Source organism: Carya illinoinensis, chromosome 4 (genome assembly GCF_018687715.1).
Source record: "Carya illinoinensis cultivar Pawnee chromosome 4, C.illinoinensisPawnee_v1, whole genome shotgun sequence".
NCBI lineage: Eukaryota > Viridiplantae > Streptophyta > Magnoliopsida > Fagales > Juglandaceae > Carya > Carya illinoinensis.
The window spans coordinates 41,412,840-41,438,933 of record NC_056755.1 but is presented as its reverse complement, the minus strand read 5'-3'; the positions used below and the strand labels follow the sequence as shown (position 1 = coordinate 41,438,933).

At 34.0% G+C, this 26,094-nt stretch overlaps 3 protein-coding genes and 1 pseudogene across 4 annotated transcripts; 3 read left to right on the top strand and 1 right to left on the bottom strand.

Annotated features, from left to right (window-relative positions):
* Window positions 1-7,018: 7,018 nt before the first annotated feature.
* LOC122306521 (receptor-like protein 56) lies at window positions 7,019-8,865 on the top strand. The gene is made up of 3 exons (XM_043118948.1): window positions 7,019-7,441; window positions 7,554-7,715; window positions 8,606-8,865. Exons 1-3 carry the CDS (start codon window positions 7,051-7,053, stop codon window positions 8,863-8,865), a joined length of 813 nt encoding a protein of 270 aa, XP_042974882.1. The 5' UTR covers window positions 7,019-7,050.
* A 50-nt stretch (window positions 8,866-8,915) lies between these two features.
* On the top strand, window positions 8,916-11,186 carry LOC122306520 (receptor-like protein 15). The gene has a single exon (XM_043118947.1). It carries the CDS (start codon window positions 8,916-8,918, stop codon window positions 11,094-11,096), a length of 2,181 nt encoding a protein of 726 aa, XP_042974881.1. The 3' UTR covers window positions 11,097-11,186.
* Window positions 11,187-12,228: 1,042 nt separating this feature from the next.
* LOC122308449 lies at window positions 12,229-25,754 on the top strand (annotated as a pseudogene).
* On the bottom strand, window positions 15,200-18,782 carry LOC122308448 (formin-like protein 14). 2 transcript variants are annotated; one of them, XM_043121777.1, is made up of 9 exons: window positions 18,560-18,782; window positions 17,607-17,755; window positions 17,425-17,517; window positions 17,258-17,347; window positions 17,104-17,175; window positions 16,938-17,027; window positions 15,938-16,859; window positions 15,769-15,837; window positions 15,200-15,665 (listed from the first exon to the last, which is right to left on the bottom strand). In XM_043121777.1, the coding sequence occupies exons 2-7, from the start codon at window positions 17,664-17,666 to the stop codon at window positions 16,758-16,760; spliced, it is 507 nt and encodes a 168-aa protein (XP_042977711.1). In that variant the 5' UTR covers window positions 17,667-17,755; window positions 18,560-18,782; the 3' UTR covers window positions 15,200-15,665; window positions 15,769-15,837; window positions 15,938-16,757. The 2 variants fall into 2 exon arrangements, with proteins under 2 accessions (XP_042977711.1, XP_042977710.1); XM_043121776.1 differs by lacking the exons at window positions 16,938-17,027; window positions 17,104-17,175; window positions 17,258-17,347; ... (1 more) ...; window positions 17,607-17,755; window positions 18,560-18,782 and having other exon boundaries at window positions 15,938-16,757.
* Window positions 25,755-26,094: the final 340 nt, after the last annotated feature.

Genomic DNA, 26,094 nt, shown 5'->3' with positions numbered 1-26,094 from the left:
TAGCTATAAGGACATGTCATTACTAAGGATGGAAGACTTCAGGAAACCCAGTAGGCACGGATATGTCATCACCATGGATGAATTTTCAAGATAGTAATTGGTGGAAATATGCATTTATGGAAAAATGAAGAAAGAAAAGGCAAACCAAATTATACATATAAAAAGTTATATGGAAATGGCGTATATCTGTCATTAATTTGTAGCCATACGATGTGAGCTTATTAGGTAATGAGATGCGATTTTGAAGAAGAGGTAGAGCATCATGTTTAGGAAGTGAGATTTAATGAAGATTTTGTGAATAGTAGTAAAATTATTTATGAATACTTGTGAAATGATTTGAGTTAACATGTTTTATTTTATTTTAGAAAATGAGAGAGAACAAACTGAATAAAAATATTATAAAGTTAAAAAATTGTTTGAATATAATTTTTTTAATATTGTTTTTATTTTGAAATTTGAAAATATTGTATTATTTTTTTTGGTTAGGAATTTGAGAAAGTTTTAAACGTTAGCAATGATTAGATCAAAATTAGGTTAGAGATTTCTAATTAAAAAATGTTTTATCTCATCTCAGTGCGGAAACATAGGCTAAAAATCAATATTCAGAATCTTGCTCTTTTTGTCCATCTCTATCACCATTATCATTGAGTCAAGGTCTTCTAAAATAAGGACATGTCATCCATAAGAATCGAAGACTTCTAGGAACCCAGTATGCACGGATATGCCATCAGCATTGGAAGACTTTTCTAGATAGTAATTGGTGGAAATATGCATATATGGAAAAATAAAGAGACGAACATGCAAAGAAATTATACATATAAAAAATAATATGGAAATGGCGTCCATCTATCATTAATTTGAAGCCCTATGATGCAGCCAGCTTATTATATATATATATATATATGTGTGTGTGTGTGTGTGTGTGTAAGTATGTAACTTAATCTATAAGGATAAATAATAACATATTAATAACTTAATATTCGTATTCATATTTAAGAGTAAGTTTATATCAAGAAGGCATAAACAATAATATTAAAATTTTATATTATATTAATTTTATAATAGGTGTAATATATATAGCATAAAATTTAAAGAAGTTATAATATATTTAATATAAGAAATTAAATATATATATTTCACTTTGGTTTGGTCTAATTCGGTTTTCAAGAAAAACAATACGGAACGGGTTTTTAATCAGCTTTCATTTTTAGGAAAACCAACCAAATTGGTCCGATTCAGTTCAGTTCAGTCGGTTTGATTAGTTTTTTTTCTTATAGTACTCCTTGTTTTTAACAATATCCTAATTTATGTTATCACTTTTGTACGATTAACAATATTAATGAAGTTTTTGTTTTTGTTTTTCCAAAGTTTTTGTAAAGAAATCAAGGGGATTATATTTAGCTACATTGGTTTGTGAACTTTCCATCTGCGATGCCTTTTTACGAACATAGCATTTCTCTAATCTAAAAGCTGTGATGATGTAGCGATCTATATGGTAGTCTAGGAGTCATTTAAATTTATAAATAACCAAAACTATCTGACAATCTTTTAACCATTTTTGCTTTAAATTGTATGGTGGTGTTTGTTAGTGAAAATGTTGGAATGCAAATCGTTTGCATTTAGGTTTGCTTGGACACTTGGAGTATCTCATCATTTTGTAAATAGTAGTAAAATGTTTTGAGTTAAGATATTGGGAGAAGAGAGAGAAAAGGTTGAATAAAATATTATATAGTTAATAAATTATTTAAATATTATTTTTATTATGAAGATTGTAAAAGTTATATTGATTTTTTTGTGTTTTATTTTCAAGTTTGTGAAAATTGTATTGATTTTTATGTTTTATTTTAAAGTTTGTAAAAGTTGTACTCATTTTTGTGTTTGGCTAATGATTAGGTTATGATTAAATGAAAAGTTTAAAAATTTAAAATTGAAAAGTATTTTATGTGTGAATGATGTTTGTGAAAGAAATTATGATAAGTTTTGATAATTTTTAGAATCATGTCTATCCAATTTGACTTATATAAAAATGTTTGATTGGCCCTCTCTTAACTCAAGATGAAAGCAAAGTAACTTGGCCGGGTTAAGAATTTTAAAGCAAATTAAAGATTTAAAACATAGTTAGTCATACTAAAAATCAATGATTCAAAAGCTAGCTCTCTTTGTCTATGTCTATCTCCATTATGACTGAGTCAAGGTCTTCTCAAATAATGCAACCGTGAAAACTACCTACTATAAGGACTTTTCATTAATTAATAAGGATTGAAGACTTCTAAGAACCCAGTAGGCACGGATGTGTCATCACCATGGAAGACTTTCTAGATAGTCATCAGTGGAAATATGCATATATGGAAAAAGGAAGAGACGAATATGCAAAACAAATTATATATATATAAATTTATTTGGAAATGGCGTCCATATGTTGTTAATTTGCAACCATATGTTGTTATTTGGAAATGGCATCCATATGCAGCCATATGAAGTTCACAAGTTGAACTTAAATAATTAGGAAAAAATAAAATGTTATAATTATTGCTTGAAATATAAGATACTGAATAAAATAAGTATCTTGCTAAATCCAAGTCGGATTTCCCTAAATCCGACTCCGACTTTGCTCAGAGTTTAAATTCGAACTCCAACTCTGACTTCGATTTGTCGAAGCGGAGTTAAGCGGAGTTAGGTTTAGACTTTCAACTTTAGACTTTTTTTTACCTTCATATCTTATCCATTTAAAAAAAGGAAAAAAAAATTATGGGCTTTCAAATTTCAGGTTTTACAAAAAAATTAAAAACTAAAACTATATCACTCACTGTTAATTTACTTCTATATTAATATCTAACTTATTTTTATACTAGACTTATACTATAGTGTCTAATTACATGTTATCATACTATAGTATTACATATTATTTTTAGTGTCTAATTACATGTTATTATACTTTAGTAAATTAATATTATGCATTATTTACTTATTATACTAGACTTATTAGTTATTTATATACTAGTATCTAGTTTATTTCTATACAAGACTTATACTATAATGTCTAATTACATATTATTATATATTAGTAATACATGTTATTATACTAATGTCTAACTTATTTTTAACTTAATTATATACTAAAGTTTCTAGTATCTAATTATATGTTATTATACTTGTAAATTAGTATATGTGTTATTAACTTATTATATTAAACTTATTTAAATAATAGTGTCTACCTTATTTCTATACTTGATTATGCATGATAGTAATACTAGGATGTTTATATATTCTAAACTATCATTAGTCTATTTATGTTATAGTATAAGTATATTATTTTATAATAATGAACTCATACTAGTATATTATTGAATTTAATTATATAAGTTCAGTTACATAGTTTATATATGATTAATATATAGAGAAATACATATTCTGAAAACATATGTATAATATCGGAGTCGGAGTAGGAGCATAAAGTCGGAGTCGGAGTCGGTCTAGTAACACCTCCAACTTCAAGTCCGACTGAAAAATTAAAAATAAATCCGACTTCGACTCCATTTTGTCTAAGTAGGAGCGAAGTCGGATTTGAAGTCAGATTTTCAAATTTTTGTGCAGCCCTATATGGACTATTAGAGTGACCCTAACGGGCTACAAAAAGGTTAGCTCAAGCTCTATTTGTGTGTTATTTTGAAGTTTGTAAAACTTCTATTAGTTTTTATATTTAGATAATGATTAGGTAATAATTATATAAAAATGTTAAAGATTTGAAATTTAAAAGAATTTTGCGTTTAAGTAATATTTGAGAATATAATTATGAGAATTTTGAAAATTTTATATCTTATCTGTATGTCCAAACTAGCCTTTTAAGTCTCTTATCTAAAATCTAGATTACTAATTTGTGTGGACTTATATGTATATAATTAAATATGAGATACGAATGAGATTTGTGTTGGTTTGTCACAGTTTGATTTGTGAGAAATGTTCAAAATTAAATTGTTTTCTAAACTAAAATTTGAAGTATAAATAGTGTGGATGATGCGTCTCTCCCAACAACTTACAAATACAATTTTTCTTAAAATTATAGAAATATGTGTCCCACATCCAACTTCAATTTGACAAAAATGAGTGAGATTCCTAGCGTATCCCACTCGAAATGAAAGCATAGGAAGTTGGTTAACAATTTTAAAGTAAAAGATGTGAAACTCTCCCTCTATGTCTACACCTTTCTCTCCCACTCCCCATCTATTATAATTTATTTCTCTCCCACTCCCCATCAATTATAAGAGGCGTTATAAATTAAATTATATAATAAATTAAAATTTAACATGTCAAAGGAGTAGATGATGTTTCCACCACAATAAGTTACAAATACAATTCTTCTTATACTTTTAGAAATACGTGTCCCACGTCCAACTTTAATTTGACTAATATAAAATCTGAGAGATTCCTCAAACACCCTTACCTTGGCCCTCTCTTTACTCGAAATGAAAGCATAGGAAGTTGGTTAACAATTTTAAGGCAAAAGATGTGAAACTCCCCCCTATGTCTGAACCTTTCTCTCCCACTCCCCATCTATTATAATTTATTTCTCTCCCACTCCCCATCTATTATAGGAGGCGTTATAAATTAAATTATATAATAAATTAAAATTTAACATGTCATTGAAGTAGATGATGTTTCCACCAGAAGAAGTTACAAATACAATTCTTCTTATACTTTTAGAAATACGTGTCCCACGTCCAACTTCAATTTGACTAATATAAAATCTGAGAGATTCCTCAAACACCCCACCTTGGCCCTCCCTTAACTCGGAATGAAAGCATAGGAAGTTGGTTAACAATTTTAAAGCAAAAGATGTGAAACTCTCCCTCTATGTCGGCACCTTTCTCTTCCACTCCCCATCTATTATAATTTATTTCTCTCCCACTCCAAATCTATTATAGGAGGCGTTATAAATTAAATTATATAATAAATTAAAATTTAACATGTCATTGCAATAGATGATGTTTCCACCACAAGAAGTTACAAATACAATTCTTCTTATACTTTTAGAAATACGTGTCCCACGTCCAGCTTTAATTTGACTAATATAAAATCTGAGAGATTCCTCAAACACCCTTACATTGGCCCTCTCTTTACTCGAAATGAAAGCATAGGAAGTTGGTTAACAATTTTAAGGCAAAAGATGTGAAACTCCCCCCCTATGTCTGAACCTTTCTCTCCCACTCCCCATCTATTATAATTTATTTCTCTCCCACTCCCCATCTATTATAGGAGGCGTTATAAATTAAATTATATAATAAATTAAAATTTAACATGTCATTGAAGTAGATGATGTTTCCACCAGAAGAAGTTACAAATATAATTCTTCTTATACTTTTAGAAATACGTGTCCCACGTCCAACTTTAATTTGACTAATATAAAATCTGAGAGATTCCTCAAACACCCCACCTTGGCCCTCTCTTAACTCGAAATGAATGCATAGGAAGTTGGTTAACAATTTTAAAGCAAAAGATGTGAAACTCTCCCTCTATGTCTGCACCTTTCTCTCCCACTCCCCATCTATTATAATTTATTTATCTCCCACTCCCCATCAATTATATGAGGCGTTATAAATTAAAATTTAACATCTCAATGGAGTAGATGATGTTTCCACCAGAAGAAGTTACAAATATAATTCTTCTTATACTTTTAGAAATATCTGTCCCACGTCTAACTTTAATTTGACTAATATAAAATCTGATAGATTCCTCAAACACCCCCACCTTGGCCGTCTCTTAATTCGAAATGAAAGCAAAGGAAGTTGGTTAACAATTTTAAAGCAAAAGATTTGAAACACAATCAGTCAGTTAGGGGTATGTTGGGTAACACAAGAAATTTCCAAAATTTATGGTAACTTCATTTTCAAATATCAATCAAACTTAAAAAGTTTCTCTAATACAAATTTAAACATTTTGTCAACGCATTCACTAATCATTATTCAACTATAAAAATCAATACAGTTTTTATGAATTCCAAAATAAGAATTATATTAAAAATACTTTCTAACTTTAGATATTGACTTTCACAAACTAGTACAATACAATATTTATTTTAAAAATATTTTTACTTAATTTTTTCTCACATTTATTAAATTTCAACAAAACGTATTTACTTATTTCATTATTATTAACAAAATATTTAAATAATTTAAATATCCAGACGGACCAAACCACCCTTAAACTAATAAAAAATAAAATATGAGCGAAAAGCGACAACTTCTGTCCATCTCCACCAAAGAAGGTCACCTAAAATAATGTAACCATTATAATACGCACCGGTGATAAGGACATGTCATTACTGGAAGACTTAGGCTGGGTTTGGGTAACCCAGAATACCTGAGAAATCTGAGAAGTTTCATACGGTTGAAGACCTTTATCCTCCCAAACATATTTGGAACACTTCAAACACATTCGTAAAACAATAAAAGAAAAATAACTTAAAATGATGATTAAGGGGGAAGGATTTTGGGGTCAAAAAGCTGACTATCAAGCAAAGCTGGAGTCCATGACTTGCGCGCCGAAGAGAACTTTCAAAATTAGAGTCATATGCATGATTCTAATACCTGTAGCTAAAGTTATGACCAAAATACTCACGTGAGCAAAATCTCCAATAGGTTTCTATTTGTCTGTATGAAAGCATTAAGGCCATGTTTGGATAGTGAATTGAGATTAGATAAGTAAAAATCAAAGTTGAATTAAAATATTATAAAGTTAAAACATTCATGTTAGAATATAATTTTTTAATATTATTTTATTTTAAAATTTGAAAAAATTGAATTGTTTATTGTGTTTTCAACTCCTGTATCGTTAATATTTCTAAATGTACACCATAGACTTGCGCTACTTTGTATGGTTACATTATTTTAATTGTGGTTGTAGTTAATGCACTATTGTGTTATTCAAATAGTTGGGATAAGAACTTATGGGGACCCAACGAGACCCATTTAAAAATAGTGTACCCAGTGGCCTATTTAAACAGCACCTTTGTGAGTATTGTAATTACATAAAAAGTAGAAAGCAAGTTGATCAATGGAGATGGGGCGTTTATGTTGGTGCATTATTATTTTGGTCTGGGTTCAAGCATCTATGATCACTGGGTGCTTTGGTTGTTTGGAGGAAGAGCAAAATGCTCTTTTCCTACTCAAAGCCTCCATCAAGTACCAATCGTTTTTAGCATCTTCGAACTTAATCAACAAAGAGAGTACTACTGATTGCTGCAATCGGGATAGTACTGTCCAGTGCAGCAACATTACAGGCCGTGTAACCCATATTGATCTCTATGGGTATGTCTATGGGTACTCGAGGGATTCGTGGAGTGGATCAAAATATTGTTACTTGAATACCTCTTTGTTGCTTCCCTTTCAAGAGCTCAAGTCTCTGGATTTGGGTTACAATAATAAATTTAGGGTATCGAAAGAAGGTCTGTGTATATAACTTGTGATATCATTTCTTCCATTTTTCTTGTGAGATGAGAAATTAATTTAATATACTTATTTTGACAGGGATACTCATGAATTTAACCAAAATTGTAGGTTTGGAAAGATTGTCTGGGTTGAGCAAGCTAGAGGAGCTTTACCTGCGTTCTATTCCCTTAAATGATAACCTCTTGCCATCCCTTACCAAGATTGCTACGCTCAAGATATTATCTTTGTTTGCAATCCAGGAATGGGATTATGAAGCTAATAATATCCAAGGTAAATATCAATAATATCCAAAGTATATTAACCCATATGAGTAATCCGGTTATGGACTATTTTGAAAGAAATAGTCAATAACTAAATTTTGACCATCTGTTATTAGTGTTGCAAGAGACAAATCATGAAAGAGCATCCAAAACCTATTTTCAAGAAAATTAAGTAGCATGATCACTCATTTCAAAGGCAACTTGGCCTTAGATTTAAATTTGGTCCAAATATATGGAGCACGGTATTGAACAGACATTAGTTTCAACAAACTCAAATCATTGGACACACTGCCATAGATACCAATTAGATGGAAAATTTGTTGTATTTTAGGATTTATTGTACACAGCTTTGGATATTGAAAAATCACAATTGTAGGTTTTCAAAGATTGTCTGGTTTGAGTAAGTTGGAGGAGCTTTACTTGGATGATAATGCCTTCAATGAAAGCATCTTGCCATCCCTTGGCAAGATTGCATCGCTTAAGAAACTATCTTTGAGTTACAATAAGATTAGTGGAAGCTCTGTCCCAAATTTATATTTATATTTATATTTTCTAAAATTAGTAAGTTAGAGGAGCTTAACTTGAGTGGTAAAAACTTCTTAGACATGAGATTCATTTGTAAGATTGTATCGCTCAAGAAACTATATTTGAAAGATGCTAAGTTGAATGGGGGAATTAATATCCAGACTAAGTCTCAAAGTTGAAATACTTATCAATTTGCCATAGGTAACCTAGATTAGTTGGAAGACATTATGTGCCAGCTTAAGTTGTTGGCTTTTGTGTACCCATAATCTTGTCTTATTTTTCGTTGTACTTTATATGCTATAAGATGGGGGTGATTTCTTAATAATGTCAAAGCACATGATAAATATCTAAAGCTTGTGTTGTTGTTTTCTTAAGAGCTAGGAAAGCTAAAGAACCTACAAGAGTTGTATTTGGATTTTTCATCCATTGACAAAAGCTTTCTTCACAAAGTTGGAGTGATGACTTCTCTTAATGTATTAAGCATGACAAGGTGTGGACTCAATGGCAGCTTACCCAACCAAGGTAGAAACTTGTTTTTTTCCAATGTATTGTTGATCATAATTAATACTCATTACATAATTAAAAATCTGCTTATTTTACAAGTTGGTGTGAACTCAAGAATATACAAGAGTTAGACATTAGTCACAATCATTTTGAAGGGAGATTGCCTTCTTGTTTGGCAAACATGACAGCACTTCGGGTATTGAATCTCGAATTCAATAACTTCAACGGAAGCATTTCTCACTCTCCCACATCTAATTTGCAATCACTTGAGTTCCTTTCTTTGTCACATAACCACTTCAACCCAGCTACAATTTCCTCCTTTTTTAATCTCTTGAAGATTAAGATATTCAAGAGTGATAACAACACACTTGTTGATGAAACAGTGTCTCAAAGAAGTTGGACTCCATACTTTCAGTTGAAGGTTCTGTCATTGTCAAGTAGCCTTGCTAGAAGACCCACTAGAACGATTCCCAAATTCCTTCGTTACCAATATAAGTTACAAGCAATTGATCTCTCACACAACAATTTAGTGGGACAGTTTCCCACTTGGTTGCTAGATAACAATACAAGATTGGAGATTCTTAATTTAAGGAATAACAGTTTCACAAACCCTTTCCAAGTACCCTATCGTCCTAATCCCCATATTCGAAATATAGATATTTCAAATAATGATCTAGGAGGTCCAATTCCAACAAATTTGGGTTTAGTTTTTCCCAATTTATGGCATTTAAACATGTCTCAAAATGCTTTTGTAGGCATAATTCCATCTTCTTTAGTTATTTTAGTATCCTTGATAACATTGGACTTGTCTAGCAATTATTTGTCAGGAACAATACCAAACCATTTGGCAATGGGTTGCTCCAATTTGGCATACCTGAAATTGTCAAACAATAAATTAAGAGGCCACTTATTTCCTGCCAAAAGTAATCTAACTCAACTTCAGTTTTTATATTTGGACAACAACCAATTTTCTGGAAAGATCCCATATAGCTTATCCCGTAGTGCTTACTTGACTGCATTTGATTTTAGTAGCAACTCTTTGTCAGGCATGCTTCCAAGATGGATTGGCAACATGACCAAATTGGCTGGAATTGTTTTGGCCAAAAACCAACTTGAAGGTCCTATTCCGAATGAGTTATGCGAAGTCAAACAAATTATTTTTCTTGACCTTTCCGAGAATAATTTGTCGGACTTTATACCATCATGCTTCAATTCATTGAACATCAAACATGTTCATCTGGGAAAAAATAGGCTAAGTGGTCCCATTACAAGTGCATTCAAGAATAGCTCTGCTCTAGTAACATTAGATCTCAGAGATAACCGCCTAACTGGCAACATTCCAGATTTTATTGGCAACCTTTCATCATTGAGCATCCTCCTCTTGAAAGCTAATCACTTACAAGGAAGGATTCCAATTCAAATATGCCTTCTTGGAAACTTAACCATGTTGGATCTTTCAAATAATAGTTTTACTGGTCCAATACCTCGTTGCTTGAACAACATTAGTTTTGGGGCAAGTGACCAAAAATCCAATCTAGGAAGTAGATGGATAGTTAGTTTTGTCAGTGGAGCATCGACATACTTGGAGACAAAGTCACATATGAATACTGGATATGATTTGTTTGTTGCTTTTTTCTCAGAAGTGGATGCACGACAAGAAGCAGAGTTCACAACAAAGAACAGAACTGACTCTTATAAGGGTAATATTCTCAATTATATGTCTGGAATAGACCTCTCATGCAATTGTTTATCAGGTGAAATTCCACTCGAGCTTGGAGACTTGAGCAACATTCGTGCGCTGAACTTGTCGCACAACAATCTAACCGGATCAATCCCCACAACATTCTCGAAACTAGAACTAATAGAGAGCTTGGATCTCTCCCACAATAAGTTGAATGGCAGCATCCCCCCTCAACTTATAGAGTTAAACTTTCTAGCTGTGTTCAGTGTGGCTGACAATAATTTATTAGGTAGAACTCCAGAAAGAAAAGGTCAATTTGGAACCTTTGATGAAAGCAGCTATAAGGGGAATCCTCTTCTGTATGGACCTCCACTACTTAATTCCTGGAACAAAACTAGATTGCCATCTAATCATAAGGGAGAAGAAAGTGATGGTTTCATAGACATGGATTTTTTCTACATAAATTTTGGGGTGTCTTATACAACAATGTTGCTGGGAATTGTTGCAGTTCTGTGTATAAATCCTTTTTGGCGTCAGGTGTGGTTTAGCTTCATTGAAGTGTGCATCACCAAGTCTTTTTGTTTCTTTGTTTGTGATTTCTCGCAAGTTGTCCTGTACTTTCTAAAGTATGTAGCCTTGCATAATGATGAAATTTGCATATGTTTATATGCTTGTTCTTGATTTTCAAATATGAGGTTTATAACTTTCCATAAACCTTTATGGATCAATTATTTATCTATTTTCTATTAAAATGTATGAACTTTTTATGTTTATTTCTATTGAAGTTTAAACATTTGTAAATATATGGGATTGTTATTATTTGCTATTCGCTATTGTTAAGAAAGTTTTGACAAATATTAGAGAAACAATAAGCATGACTCGTTTACAGATCCAAAGACATTGGAAAGTGACTTATTTGTGGTGACTATGGCCATCATGAATTCCCATTTGTGACTAATTCGATTTATTGTAAGCGTATTATGCAGCTTCTCCAAACCTCAATGCATTGGGAAGTACAAAAAAAATTGATTCCAAAATTGATATGCAGATTCATAGCCCAATGCACAGCCACCAATTTTCAATTTAGAAGCATACCACCCACCACTAAGATGAAAGATCCCAGGTCTTGAATTTCGAAAGCAATTAAGATCTCCTTTATATTGGTTTGTAACAAATTTGATTGTTTTTTCTATAATATATGTTTAATTTGATCTTAAAAGAAAGAATAAAAGGGAAGAATGGAGAGGAGGTTGTAAATATTATTCATAGAGTAAACTTGGCAAAGATTAATCATGTTTGGGAAAATCTAAAACAGCTAAAATTCTAGAGGAGAATTCTATTTATCATCTAGTTTATTATTGTCCTCTCAACAACTTCTAACGTGGCATCAAATGATTTATCTATGAGTTAGATATAACAAATAATCTCAAATAATTTAATATCATATAATATTATAGTCACAAAAAGAATTTCATAAAAAAAATATACGTTAGATCTATTTTATAATAAAAATAATTTACATAAAACTAGTTATTTATTTTAAAGAAAGCTAAAACATTTATCTTATAAAAATTCATCAATTTTTTTTTTACTTTATTTTTTCGTTTGGTTATACAGTTTAGATGGGATGAGATGAGATGAAATATTCTATTGAAAGTTAAATAAAATATTGTTATAATATAATTTTTTAACATAAGTTTTGTTTTGAAATTTAAAAAAATTAAATTATTTATTATATTTTGTGTGAAAATTTATAAAAATGATATAAAATAAAATAAAATAGTTTAATTTTGTGAAGTAAATCAGTCCTAAAATTAAAATAAAGCATGTTCTCATTAGCTTTGAGGAAACAAATGCTGCGCGGATGACTCAGCCGATCTGTAAAGTAAAGTCATTAGTTTGTAGTTTCCAACCCAATCGAAAACCCAACCTTTCTTACTCGAGAAATGCTACTCTTAAGCCCAAGCTTCCGCCCACACCACACACCCGCCCACGTGGCTTTTGTTTGTTTTTTTTTTTTTTTAAAGTGTACAGTAAAAATTTTTTTTCACTCTCTCTGGACATAAGCATTCGTCTTCCCCCCCTTTCCCCCGTACCCATTTCTCTTTCGTTTTCCCCCCTTTCCCCTTTTCCCCTTCCCGTACGCGGTGCATCTCAAACCCATTCCCTCTCTTCAACACGAAATCGAGACATACCCATTCCCTCTCTTCAACATGAAATCGTCTCAGACCCATTCCCTCTCTTCCGAAACCATTCGCTCTCTTCCGAAACCAGATCCTCTCACTTCCAAATCGTGACCTTCCACTCCACTCCACGGCGGTAAGAGAGGCCCTTTCTCACTCTGGATTTGTGTTGGATTTGTGTTCTCGTGGGTTATGTGTTGGATTTGTTTTCTCGTAGGATTTGTGTTGGATTTTTTTTTTTCTAGGTTATTGATGCTACTGGAATATGAATTTTAGAATGTATTTGTTATGTATTTGTTCTCGTGGGTGGGACTGGGGGCATCTGGAATATGAATTTTGGAATGGTTTATTTTTTTTTCTAGGTTATTGATGCTACTGGAATATGAATTTTGGAATGTATTTGTTATGTATTTGTTCTCGAGGGTGGGAACTGGGGGCATCTGGAATTCTCTGTTACATTGGCCAAGAGGCTATTTGTGAATTATGATTGATCTATGAAAGATCCTACTGTGACATTGAACCTTTGAAAACTAAGAGGGAGGCCTCATGGAAAGTTTTGGTGGATTCTAAATCGGGTGTGCTTGAAAATATTGTCTATAGTTACTCTTGGATATTACCCGACTTTGATTAGTAATGTTAGAAGTTTGTTTTTACTTTATTGATGCTCGGACATTGATATGGTATGTTGGTTTCTGAGGTTGTTGAATTAACTGTTAAAAGTTGGATTTTGGTGTTCAAAAGTGTTGTATTTCTTCTGAAAATGTTCCATGAGTGCTAGCTAGTACTAGGCCGTTCATTCATATATAGAAACCCAAGTGCTTATATGTCATGTGGAACATCATGCAGAATTAATATTAATCTTGATAATTACTAACTACTTTTACATGTTCAATTGATCATGCATGATGCAAAACCAGTATATATATATATATATATATATTATTCCATTTTAATCAACATCATGAGTGTAGGTAGCTGTGCTGCAATATCAAACAACACAAATTAATGCACATGCATATGGAATAGTGAGTTGGGGAGGCTGGGATCGAAGATTCATGCATTTCTTACATATTACATATTTTGGACACAAGATTCGTATAGACATCATGATACCTCTATATATCTAATGTATACCTCTATCATTGATCAAAATTATATAATTATATTTTTTTACTTTAATTTGAAAATACTGTTGTAGTAATAGTTTAAACATGATAAAAAAATAAAAAAATTTTAATGCTTAATCATAAATGATGACTTATGATCATATATATATATAGTTGTTATATCATTTTCCTTAACAAAAACTCCATCCAGCTTGGACTAAGCATGCATGCATGCATGCAGTTAATGATATTTCATATATATAGCTACGTATGACTATTAATTAATTCTGAACAATATTTATGGTGATTTATATTGATTAATTAGACTTGATTAATTATTGAATGAAGCTGGACATATAGTTGCTCGATTTTACCCTTGCATCATGCATGCCTTGGTTTATAAACCAACACCTCATTTACACAGCTTGTTGGAACATCACATTATGGTCACTGGATTCTAACATGGATGAACTGCTTTAACATTTTTCTGACTGTTTAAGTTAGATAAGCGATGGCTTCGAGCGCATCATCATGTGTAGTTGATGATTTTTTGGAATCACCAACATGTTGGTGTGGCTTGAAAGCTCCATTAAAGACCTCCAGAACTAACAAAAATCCTGGAAGAAAATTTTATGCATGCCCGAAGTACAACACGGTAAAACATTGAGAGTCTGAATAAGTTTTGTATTACACTCCAACCAGTGATACTTTATTTACATCTATCAAATATGTCTTTTGTACTGCAGGGAGAAGCAAAGTGTCAATTCTTCATATGGGCAGATATACTTCAACTAGTAGAGGATAAAATTCGCTCAAGAGAGAATGCAGTTAGAAAAAGGGAGGACGATGTATTATTGCGCGAGTATGAAGTTCAGAAAAAAGAAGATAAACTAGGTGAAAAAGAGAATGTTCTTTATCACCAAGAACAAAAAATTGGGAAGCAGATCGTAGAAAATAGATGTGCACGCATCTTTTTGTGTATGTATTGGGTGGTATCAATTGTAATAATTTCTGGTTGGCTTGGACCATAAATGTATTTGGTGGAAGTTAGTTGTAAATGGATAGTTGGGATTTAACATGACGCTTTATATTTTGAACTGCTGCAATGTATTTTGACTGTATTTGGTTGTAAACTTTTGGTAGATAAAATGGATGGTTCCTGGATGTTGTTTGATATTCACCTCATTTAGAACCTTATTACAATTCTCCAGAAACAAATAACCATATAAGTCCCAATCTAATATGACAAATTAATTAACCAACATTTCACTTTACATTACAACCTGACATGACAAATTATAAAAACCTGATATGACAAATTAACAAAAAATATATGATAATTCAATTCAAACAAATACCACTAGCATCAATATAGAAATTTTGCCAAAGGCCTTACAAAGTAGAAACTTTCAAAATAGAAACTTTAATACCCCCAACGTACAAAATTGAAGACGATAATTACATCAATACAACCTTATTACAAATTTAAAAAAAATTACATCAATACCCCTAATATACAAAATTCAAGGATAATTACATCAATACCCCCAGCGTACAAATTCAAAAAAAATTACATCAATACCCCTAACATACAAAATTCAAGAAAAATTACATCAATACCCCCAGCGTACAAATTCCTGAAAAATTACATCAATACCCCTAACATACAAAATGCAAGGAAAATTTCATCAATATCCCTAACATAAAAAAATCAAGGAAAATTACTTCAATACCCCTAACATACAAATTCAAGGAAAATTACATCAATACCCCCAGCGTACAAATTCAAGAAAAATTACTTCAATACCCCTAACATACAAAATGAACATGAAAATTACATCAATACCCCCAACCCCCAAATTCAAGTCACATTAGTTCTCCTCATTTTCCGATGGCGTTGGGTTTGTGAACGTACTGCACTGTGTTAGAACAACAAAATCATCATTGCTTCCACTGTGTACCTAAAAATTTCGGTGGTTATGAGATATACAAACCCCTTACAAAGGAATTAAAAATCAGTGAGAAGCTAAAAAATTCTAAATCATCTTTGTGTAAATGTATTACCTGATCAGTTGTAGGAGCTTCTGAGACCTCTGAATCATGTGATGTTTCATCAAATATTTTCCTACAAGTCTAAATAAATTTTAAATAAAAAAAATTTAAAATTTATTAGAAACAAATATACATGTGGACAAACGCATTATCAATATACCAATTAACCAAAATCGCTTACCGGTTTCTTCTTTCGCTTTGTTGCAGTCTTCTCCAAAGGCGGAACCTTCCTTTTTGTTGGCGGCCTCCCTTTCCCTCGAACAACGTGCGGGCTTAAGATAATCTTACCCTTGGTGGGGGCTGTAGTCTCTTTTACCTTGCTTGAATCGGACTCAAGTGTTAATCCTTTAAATTTAATCTCAAACTCATCCAAGTGGGACATGAATGCATCAACATGGTCATCACTGCTGCATACACGAGTTGCTAATTTTAGACATCGTTTAACCACGAACTCATACCTCCGTGAGTCCGCATTCTGCCGCAAGTCATCATAGCTACTTTTTACCACCGTATATCTCCTCTTTAAGTCCTTCCTCCAGCGATCCAAGATGTACTTATCCGGCAACGCATGAATCTTATTCATCTGGCAAACGTTCAATGCATGCCTTCAGAGAATTCCCCTCATCTCAAATAATGAACATGTGCATTTAACATCAACTTCCTCATCGTTAAAGTAAACTGTGTACTTCACGCTCTTGACATGGTCATCATCAATGGTAATTTCATCAAACACATCATAAGTGGAAATGCAACCCTCCTTGCTTATAAGTACGCAGTTACATAAAATCATTCCCCACACCTCTCGTTGGACCTCCTTAAATTTTGCGTTCGTATACACAGCTTGAAATTGCTTCTCAATGCGGAATGCGGATGAACATGGGATGGTTTGGTTTGCGGAGTTGAAATCAGCTGTCGTCTCGACCTCCACCTTCTTCCTGAGCGCATTATCAAATTGGTCGACAAATTCTTTCAACGTCGTACCAGAATGCACGAACCCATTATCAAATTCCTACTTGGATCGCTTGTTGAAAACGGCCAGACTCCTCCGCATTAGTCGATGGAGGATAGATGAACGCAGTTGGAAAAGGTGGCATTGGTGGGGGCTACAATTATGCACAATATATTAAATATGTAACAATGCATGTAAGGAACAAAATATCTATGGCGAATAAAATTCCTACTTGGATCACTTCTTGAAGACGGGCCGACTCCTCCGTATTAGTTGACGGAGGATAGATGAATGCTGTTGGAAAAGGTGGCATTGGTGGGGGCTGCAATCAGAAACAATGTTAGAATATGTAACAATGCACGTAAGGAAGAAAAATACAAGGTTAGAAAATTTCCTACTTGTCTCGACTCTTCCGCACTACTCGACGGAGGATAGATGACCATTGTTGGAAGCGGTGGCATTGGTGGCGGCTGTAATCAGACACAAATATAAAATGGGTAATAGACAACTTTGAAAAAAATTATTTCAAAGTTTAGAAACCTATGTACGTACCTGGCTAGTTTGTTCAACACGACTTGACTCCTCGGCATTACTCGACGGAGGGTGGATGAACGTTGTTGGAAATGGTGGCATTGGTTGGGACTGCAATCAGGAATAATATTATAATACGTAACAATTAACACATCGGGAAAAAATTAAATTATTAGAAACCAACATACTTGGCTACCCCATGCGTATGTATATGAATTCATATATACATTTGGATGCATCATAAATGGCGGGCAATAGGCATTTCTTGGACCATAATATCCCTACAATTCACAAAAAAAATAAAAAATAAATTACAGTAACTAGTTGAAATCGAGACACTTTCTTTTGTTGAATGACCAATGTATCATACCTGAGTTGGTGGAATTGGTGTAGAAGGCCTGGCTTTGCTTTTATCTTCTTCTTTGTCCATCACGTTATTGAGAATGAGACATACAATCCCTTGGGTGAATTAATTAAGAAACAATCGTCTCTTGTCTCTCAAGTTTTAAACATCAAATTCTGCAAATATTTTACCAAACAATGATCTAGCCATCAACATTTCAAAAAAAAAAAAAAAAATAATACCACAGGATTCTTTTCTATATTTGAAGTCTAGCTTTAACTATAATAATTTCTAAATTGTTCTTCATACAGATCCATAATGAAAAGGACATGTGCTCCCCTTCCTTTTAATACAATTATCTCTTTGGGATAACGTGAACAAGAAAAAAATAATAACACTAATAGATCTAAAAAGGAGACCAAAGTCTCATCTGTTGAAACATTGAACTAAATTAACTTCCAACAATACAGGATCCAAATGGTTCTCTACGGGAGGACAAACAAATTACCCAATCTTTACAAAACCCCATGCTAATTTTAACAAATTAAACCAAGGCAGCAGCTGAGTTTCTTATGCTACCAACAAAACCTCAACAAACAATATTAATGAACCACAAATATTGCAAGATTCTCAAGTCAGTTTTTTGTTAAATTTATTCTCAAATTACCCAATCTTTACATAACCCCATGCTAATTTTAACAAATTAAACCAAGGTAGCAGCTGAGAATTTTATGCTACCAACAAAACCATCGACAAACAAATAATAGGCAGTTCTCTGTCTATATCAGTACCATTCTTAGGAAAAAATAAATAATATTGCACTCTAATTATATCGGTACCAGTTCTCAACTTTGTATATAGACGGCAGTTCTCAACTAATAATAAGAAGAAAGCTAAAATAAAAAATAAATAATATTGCACTCTATCTATATCGGTACCAGTTCTCAACTAATAATAGGAAGAAAGTCAAAATGGGTTACCTTGCAGATGCCTTTAAACAAACACTGGTCAGAAAGACATCAGATTTCAATATGAAGAAATGCCCTTTTTCGCACAGTACTTCTTTGCAGAATCTTGAACCGTGGGGGTTAACTTGGAGGGATGGAGGCATTAATTTGGAGGGATGAATTTCTTGAACTGAAAATATATTTAGAGCTGTCGTGCGCCGCGTATGGGAAGGGGAAATGGGGAAAGACGAAATGGGTACAGGGGAAGGGGGGAGATGAATGCGTACGGAAAACTGAGAAAGGGAGTGAAAATTTTTTTTTACTGTACACTTAAAAAAAAAAAAAAAAAAAACAAAAGCCACGTGGGCGGGTGTGTGGTGTGGGCGGAAACTTGGGCTTAAGCGTAGCATTACTCTTCTTACTCCCCAAGCAAATCTCCTTGTCTCTTTGTTTCCTCGACCTGTAATGCAAATTCATTAGTTTAAAGTACATCGGAGCGCAACCTATGATCTGTATCTTTTTTCTCAATGGCGAAGCTTAAGATAGGAGGGACATGGGCTGGTGTGATAGAGGTGGTACTGGAGGAATGGACCGTACCCATGTTGAGGATAGAGGTGGCAAAGCGGTCAAACTGCGGCCCCTAGTCGATCAATTTGATTTGCGCCGTAAAGGTCTTGAGAGATGGCAATGGCACTGAGAAGCTGGCCCAACTGGGCGTCAAGAACAACGCTAGGATTCTCGCCAGTCGGGGCAGCGTCGAGGAGGGAAAGTCCTTGGAGGAGGGGTTGCTGGCCGAGGAGGAACGCTCTCGGAGACTCAGCAGAGTCAAGTGAGTCTTGCAAGTCTTTATGCATGCTTTCCCCCTTTTAGTTTAGCTTTTTGTTGTTTTTACTTGCGAAGAAATAAAAGCAGGTTGGGTTTTGATTATTCCTTTTACTAATTTTGATGAGAGGTTCATTGTTCCTCATAAGCAATGTATATTTTTGAGTCTTTGTGCTTGTTTAAGTTTGTGTCTTTTGATCGTGGGTTTGTTAATTTTTCTGTTCTGATCCTGGGTTTGTTAATTGATTTTGGAAGGATATCTTTGATGTCCTTTCTCTGTAATGCAGTTGCAAAACTCACCTTCTCTCTCCCTTTCTCTGTAATGCAGTTCGTTGGTATGATGGATCTCAGGGATTTTGATAAGTAATGTGTTTGATGTTAAAAATATAATTGCAAATGCAATTTGATAAGAAAGTTGAGTTATAGTGCATAGCCTTAATACGGTTTTTATCTGAATGTAATTTCGTAGGTTTTTTCTTTTTTTTTTTGGGGGGGGGGGGGGGGGGGGGGGGGGGTTGGGGGGGTGGTGTATTTTCATCATATTCTAATTTGGTTCCACGTAATCTGTCTAATAGAAATTCTGTGTAGAATATTCCATTTATTATTTTGGTTGAAACTGTAAGAACCATACCACTATCAGGTCTAATTCTTATTGTGCTCAACTGAGTCAAGATTTTCATTTATACTATTTATTTCTCGTATAATGAAATCATTTTTCAGCCCCACTTTGGTGCTGCAATCAAATATACAAAGTTTGTGGTTACATCTCATTCATATAAGATGGAATGCTCCTATTATATACGATTTCCCAAGCATTACCCAAAGGGGATAGATAGGCTGTTGTCCAACTCGATAGAAATCTGTGATGTAATCATCACTAGAGTACTATTGTCTCAAGTCTGTGTTGAATTAAGCCTACTGCAAAAGTATCTTCCACGCAAATCCAGTAATTGTGAAAGCAATAATTGGAAATACTTCTCTAGGATTTCATATATGCCCTCCAATATAGTGGCTTTGGAAAATTAGAGGAGCTGGTTAAATGGTTATTCTAGTGCCCAATTTATATCTCTCTCTGGCGTGCCAAACGTTGTCCCAGCTGTTTTTATCATTTTCCATAAATGAAGTTTTCTATCCAAGTGAAGGGGTGAGGGAGTGGTTGTTTGTCTGTTGTCTGCATACCCAACTCGGTGAAGGCATGCAGGAAAAGCCCAAAAAGAGTATACTATGTTCTGTAGCTTGGCCAGTGATGATTGAGATTAGTATAAGTAAGGGGCAAAGGGGCTATGGAAGTTATTGATTGTTCCCTTTGTAACTTAAATACTCTGGGTTTTTATAAAGACTTGCTTTTGCACCCTTTTATCTCCTCTTCTTCTTGATCATGAGTTGACAACCCATACATCATAATCTAGTTGTATCCGTTGTTGGTTTTTCTAGTTTGTGCAGGCACTTGATAGATACATGTACTTGGGAGAAGTTTATGAAGCAATCCTTAATGCGGTTAACTATTCATCTTAGTTTTGTTTACCTCTTAATGCAATCACTATTCATTTAATAGACCTGCATTATATTCCACATGATAACATGATAATGACATTTTGGTTAGGTTTGTGGGCTGAGATGAGAATTTTTGATTTTAGATGAAAGTTTAAAATATTATATTTTAATATTATTATTGTTTTGGGATTTGAAAAAGTTAAATTGGGATTGAAAAACTTAAATTGTTTATTATATTTTGTATGTGAATTTGAAAAAGTTGTAATGATGAGATGTGAATTTTTAGTGGCCAAACCTAACCAGTCTTTTCAATATTCTTGGTAGGCATGCATAGTTTTGTTGTTGCTTTGGGTTATGTTGATTGCCTTGGGAAAGGATTACTTTTTTGCTTTCATTTTAATGCTTTTACCATGAGTATGTTCTTTCTAACTTGATGGAATGTCTATCGCAACAGGGCAGCTGCACGGCACCGGCCAAAAGGCATGCAGATGGTTCGCTACCAGTTGAAGACTTTAACATTGAGGTTAAAGATCAAAGTGGACAGATTGTACAGTTGGGATCTGAAACTGATCAGCGGTATGGTAAATAGTTAAGTTTTGCGCATAATATTTTGGAAGTGCTGTTAGATATGAGCATGGAATTCTTTTATCGAGGGATTTAAGGATCTATGATCCCTTTCTCAATGCTGAAGATTTGAACGAACTTTCATGTTACAGGGCAGTAATGATGGGACTGATGCTTCATGCAAATGGAAAGCAACTAATTAGGAGTGAGAACTACAAAGATGCATTAGAAGTGCTCACCATGGGAGAGGTCAGTGGTGGTCCAGTTTTTGCAAGTGGTTAATACATTTAAATTAGTTACGTAATTGATTTTTTGATATTGTAAGGTTTTCTTGGAATAATTAATTCAACCCCATATGTTTTCATGATTGTAATTTTAAGATTTTGAAATTATTTCTAAGAACCATGAGAAATATGAGTAAGACTCAAAAGTTTGAACCAATGCTATTGTCCTGATCAATTGTGTTTTTATTCAGTAATCATAGATTTTCTCTCATACAATTCTAATCGATAACCCCACTTTATCTTTGGTTACGAACCCTCTCTCTGTCCATTGCTCTGTCTTTTTTTTATTGATTGTTTTAATCTTGCATCGATGAATAGTTTTTTTTAATCTTATATTAGCCACTTTTTTTCTTAACATGAGAAGTTGTTAGCTGTAATGTACGGTAAAATATTTTCCTGTGATTAATCCCGATAGGGTTAACTGCTTTCTTCCAGGAGGCTTTCTCTCTTTGCAATCCGAAGGTCATTGAATTGAGTGAGGATTCTTTCATCTGCGTATATAATGCCTCCTGCGATAGTATTAAATTATTGATGACCATTCACTTTGAGAGCCATGTCATGTTTCAAGGTCATCTGTTTTCATTTGATTGAAATGGCTGAAATTTGCTTTGAGTTACTTCCTATTAAGGGACACCATTTGGCTGAGTTGCTTGTGGAACGTGCATTTCAAAATTGCTAGTGACCATTAGAGATTTTGCTTCTAGAATTTGATTGAATATGACCTATGTTACTTTGTGCTTCTGGGAGTTTGAAAAAATAATTCATTTGATTGAAATAGCTGAATTTTGCTTTGAGTTACTTCCTATTAAGGGACACCATTTGGCTGAGCTGCTTGTGGAACGTGCATTTCAAAATTGCTAGTGACCATTAGAGATTTTGCTTCTAGAATTTGATTGAATATGACCCAAGTTACTTTGTACTTCTGGGAGTTTGAAAAAATAAATAAATAAAGCTACCTAGGTAAACCATGACATGGTGAATTTTGGATTTGGTAAAGGTAACTTTGGCGATATCACCATGTTGACATTCAAACATTTAGTTTCTTTTTACTTATAAAAAAAATCATTTAGTTTCTTTCTGGTTATAAACCATCTCTGCTTTTTAGTGATATCTTGTTTGCTTTCAGTTGATTGACAATGTCCCAATGATGCAAATAGACATGGTCTGGTGTTATTTCATGCTCCGAGATATCAGATGGCTCTCAGTGGCAGGAGCACGCCTGGAAAAGGCTAGGGAAGGAATTGAACATGCTCATGGGAAAGACTACTCCCATGTCAGACTCCTCCAAGCAGGCTGCCATCCAGAGCTTGCAATGTGAGTTTTCAAATGTATACAGCTGCGTTTGGGTACTGAGAGTATCAACACTTCTCACTACTATTCACTACTTTATTATTACTTTTCACCTATTTTTAATACTATTAATTACTTTTTACATATTTTTTTATTACTATTCATTACTTTATTAGTACTTTTCACCTACTTTTTACTACTATTCATAACTCTTCTCAACACCCAAACCCACCCGGGGTTGGCTCAAGTGGTAAAAGCCTTGGTCTTGGTGGTATCCTCCGTTCAAAGTCTAAGGTTCGAATCCTCTTGAGTGCAAACAATTTTCAGGCCATTAGACTAGGGGATTTTCCCATTGAATTACCCAAGGTACACTTTGTAGGAAACTCCTTGCCGAGGGATGCAATTAGTTGGAACGCTGTTCTCAAACACCTAGTGCAAAAAAATAAAAATAAAATAAAAAAACAAGTGGCAGGAAAATTCATGGATATTCAGTGTGAAGGTAATTTATTTTGAATTTCTGTATATAGGCATTTGACACTGGAGCTGCTGGAAGGGGTGGTGGCATATCATAATGGTGAGTTTGATAGATCAAGGAAGGCATTGACCTCAGCGCATGCAAAATACTTCCAGGTTAGTTGATACCTAACACATCTTAGAACAAAAGGAAGAGAGTTTTGGGCCCCCCGGGGAGGGGGGGAGTGTGAGAGGCAGAAGAGGTCAGACCAAATAGAGTGAGTGCCTAACAGTTTGCTCTGCTTTCCTGGGTTTCTGGCTCCGTTATCTCACTAAGGTAGTTGAATATAACATTTTGAACTGTTCCCTACATCTGCAAATTCCATATTTGTATTACTCAATTTTTTATGGCAAAAATTGGTTATTTTCTTACTACCCTGCTCCCCGTCCTCTAAAAATTAATCTCTTCACCTTGTTTCCTAACAATCTGAGTAATGTACCATCTCTACGTGTTTCTTCCTTCTCAGTACTAATCTCCTGCTGTTGATTTCAGTTGCAGGTACCAGATGAAGCCTTATCACTTGTTATGAGCATGGGATTTAAAGAGCTTGATGCAAAGAGGGCACTGTGAATGAGCAATCAAGATGTTGGGAGTGCTGTTGATTTTCTTGTTGAGGAGAAGGCAAAAAGAGCACAGAAAAGAGAGGAGGATATTAGGCGAAGAACTGAAATAATGTGGGTGTGACTTGATCAATGTAATTCTGATGTATTCGGTGTTTACCTGTTAGTAATGCTCATTAGTACAAAAAGTTTTGTAGGGAGCAAAAAAAGTATGGAATGACACCCTCAAAGAAAGCTGTGGATCTTAATAAACTGAATGAATTGACCTCTATTGGGTAAGTATGCCATCCAATACAATTTTTAGGGTTTAGGATCTGATCTACTTTCTTTTTCACACTATCAATGTATCTGATCTATTGAGTGAACTTTATTGTTGAACTGAAACTTCAGTTTGATGCCTAATATCCATAAGCATGTGCATGGTACGAATACATTTATTCTCACATCCGTTATCACTAGTTATGCAAAGAATTGCTTGATTTGGAAGGTTTGAGAAGGAGCTTGACTTTGAAGAAATGAGAATGACTTTGAGAAGGATTGGATAATTTGACAGATCCAGAAGCAAATTCGGCCCTACAGGTCACCTTGCCTTTCCCCTGCAATAAGTTTGGTTTTTCATTTTTACTCAACCTATCAGTATTTTCTTTCTTTGTCTACAGGTTGATATTGAATCAAGGAAAAGAAAAAGAACACGACAAGCATCAGAAACTGCAATTGAGCAACTTGTACGTATGGGCTTTGAAAGATCAAGAGGTAATTTATTGCATCGCAACATATACTCACTTACAGTAGTTATTTTTAGGTTTATTTCCCTAACTGCTCTAGTTTCAAGAAGAGCCGTTTCTTTGGAAACTAAAGTCACTGAACGGCCTTCATCAAATTCCCTTTCTGTGGCTCTTCATACTCTACATGATAGTCGCATACAATTATTGGTTTCAATCCCCGAAATTAGTATTCATGAGGAAACCAAATGACTAGAAAGCTCAGTAAAATTTCCACCAAATCCATTGGTTTCCTTCAGCATTTTGATGAGAACTACGGTGGTAAGATGTCTGGGAGAAACATGAGTAGAATTTCAATAACTTCACCTGATTTCCTTAAGGGTAAGTAGCAAGGTTCTGATTTCATCACTTGTGTGCAGTGGTTGCCGCTCTTCAGGCTGGTGCTACTATTGAGCAAGCTATGCATCAACTTCTCTCACAATCTGATTCAAACCCCACAGTTGGTGCTGATAACAGTGCCAATTCTTCCGCACCAATACTTCCTGATATGCTTCTAGCAGCAGTAATGATGTTGGAGGACCATCAACGGCTAGTGAAGCGGAAGAGAGGGATGCCGAGATGGAAGATGCAAGCGGAAGGAGACGCTTTAACAGACTATGACATTGAAGTTACAAATAAAGGCGAAGCCATAAATGAGTACTTGGCTCTGCTGGAGTCGGCTGGTAATAGTGTGGAGGCATCACGACCATGAGAAGACAACTCTAGGCAATACTTGTGTACTAGTATATATGTAAATAGAATGATGGTACATGTCGAATCTGCTTCACTGATAAAGAGGTGTCTAGAGTTTAGTCATGGGCAGTTCATAATAGAGTTCCACCCAACATTACACCTCTAATTGTGACACAAAATATGACTTGCTTTTCAGTCACAATGCTTCAGATTTTATGCGGATGCCATGTTTTCTTTTGTGTTTCATTCCGACAGGATCACATGTACCTGGCGTCTCAGGGCTAGAAACAACTTAACTTGTCATAAACAGTTGGTATATCTTTTTAAATTCTGACCTAACGAAGGAAGAATCAGGAATTTTAAAGATGAAGCCACTACAACTTAGAAAGCCTAAACTAGTTGACATCTGGTTGTATCTGTTGTGAAATGAGCTTGCTTTAAATCGATGATATGTCTTAGATTTCACCATTACCAGCAAGAGCCTGAAAGCTAATCCCAATTCAAGTTTCATCATTTAAGAATTTCTACATAATGTTGGTTATTTTATTTTCCAGAGTTTCTTTCGACCTTTTTCTCTTAACGGCCT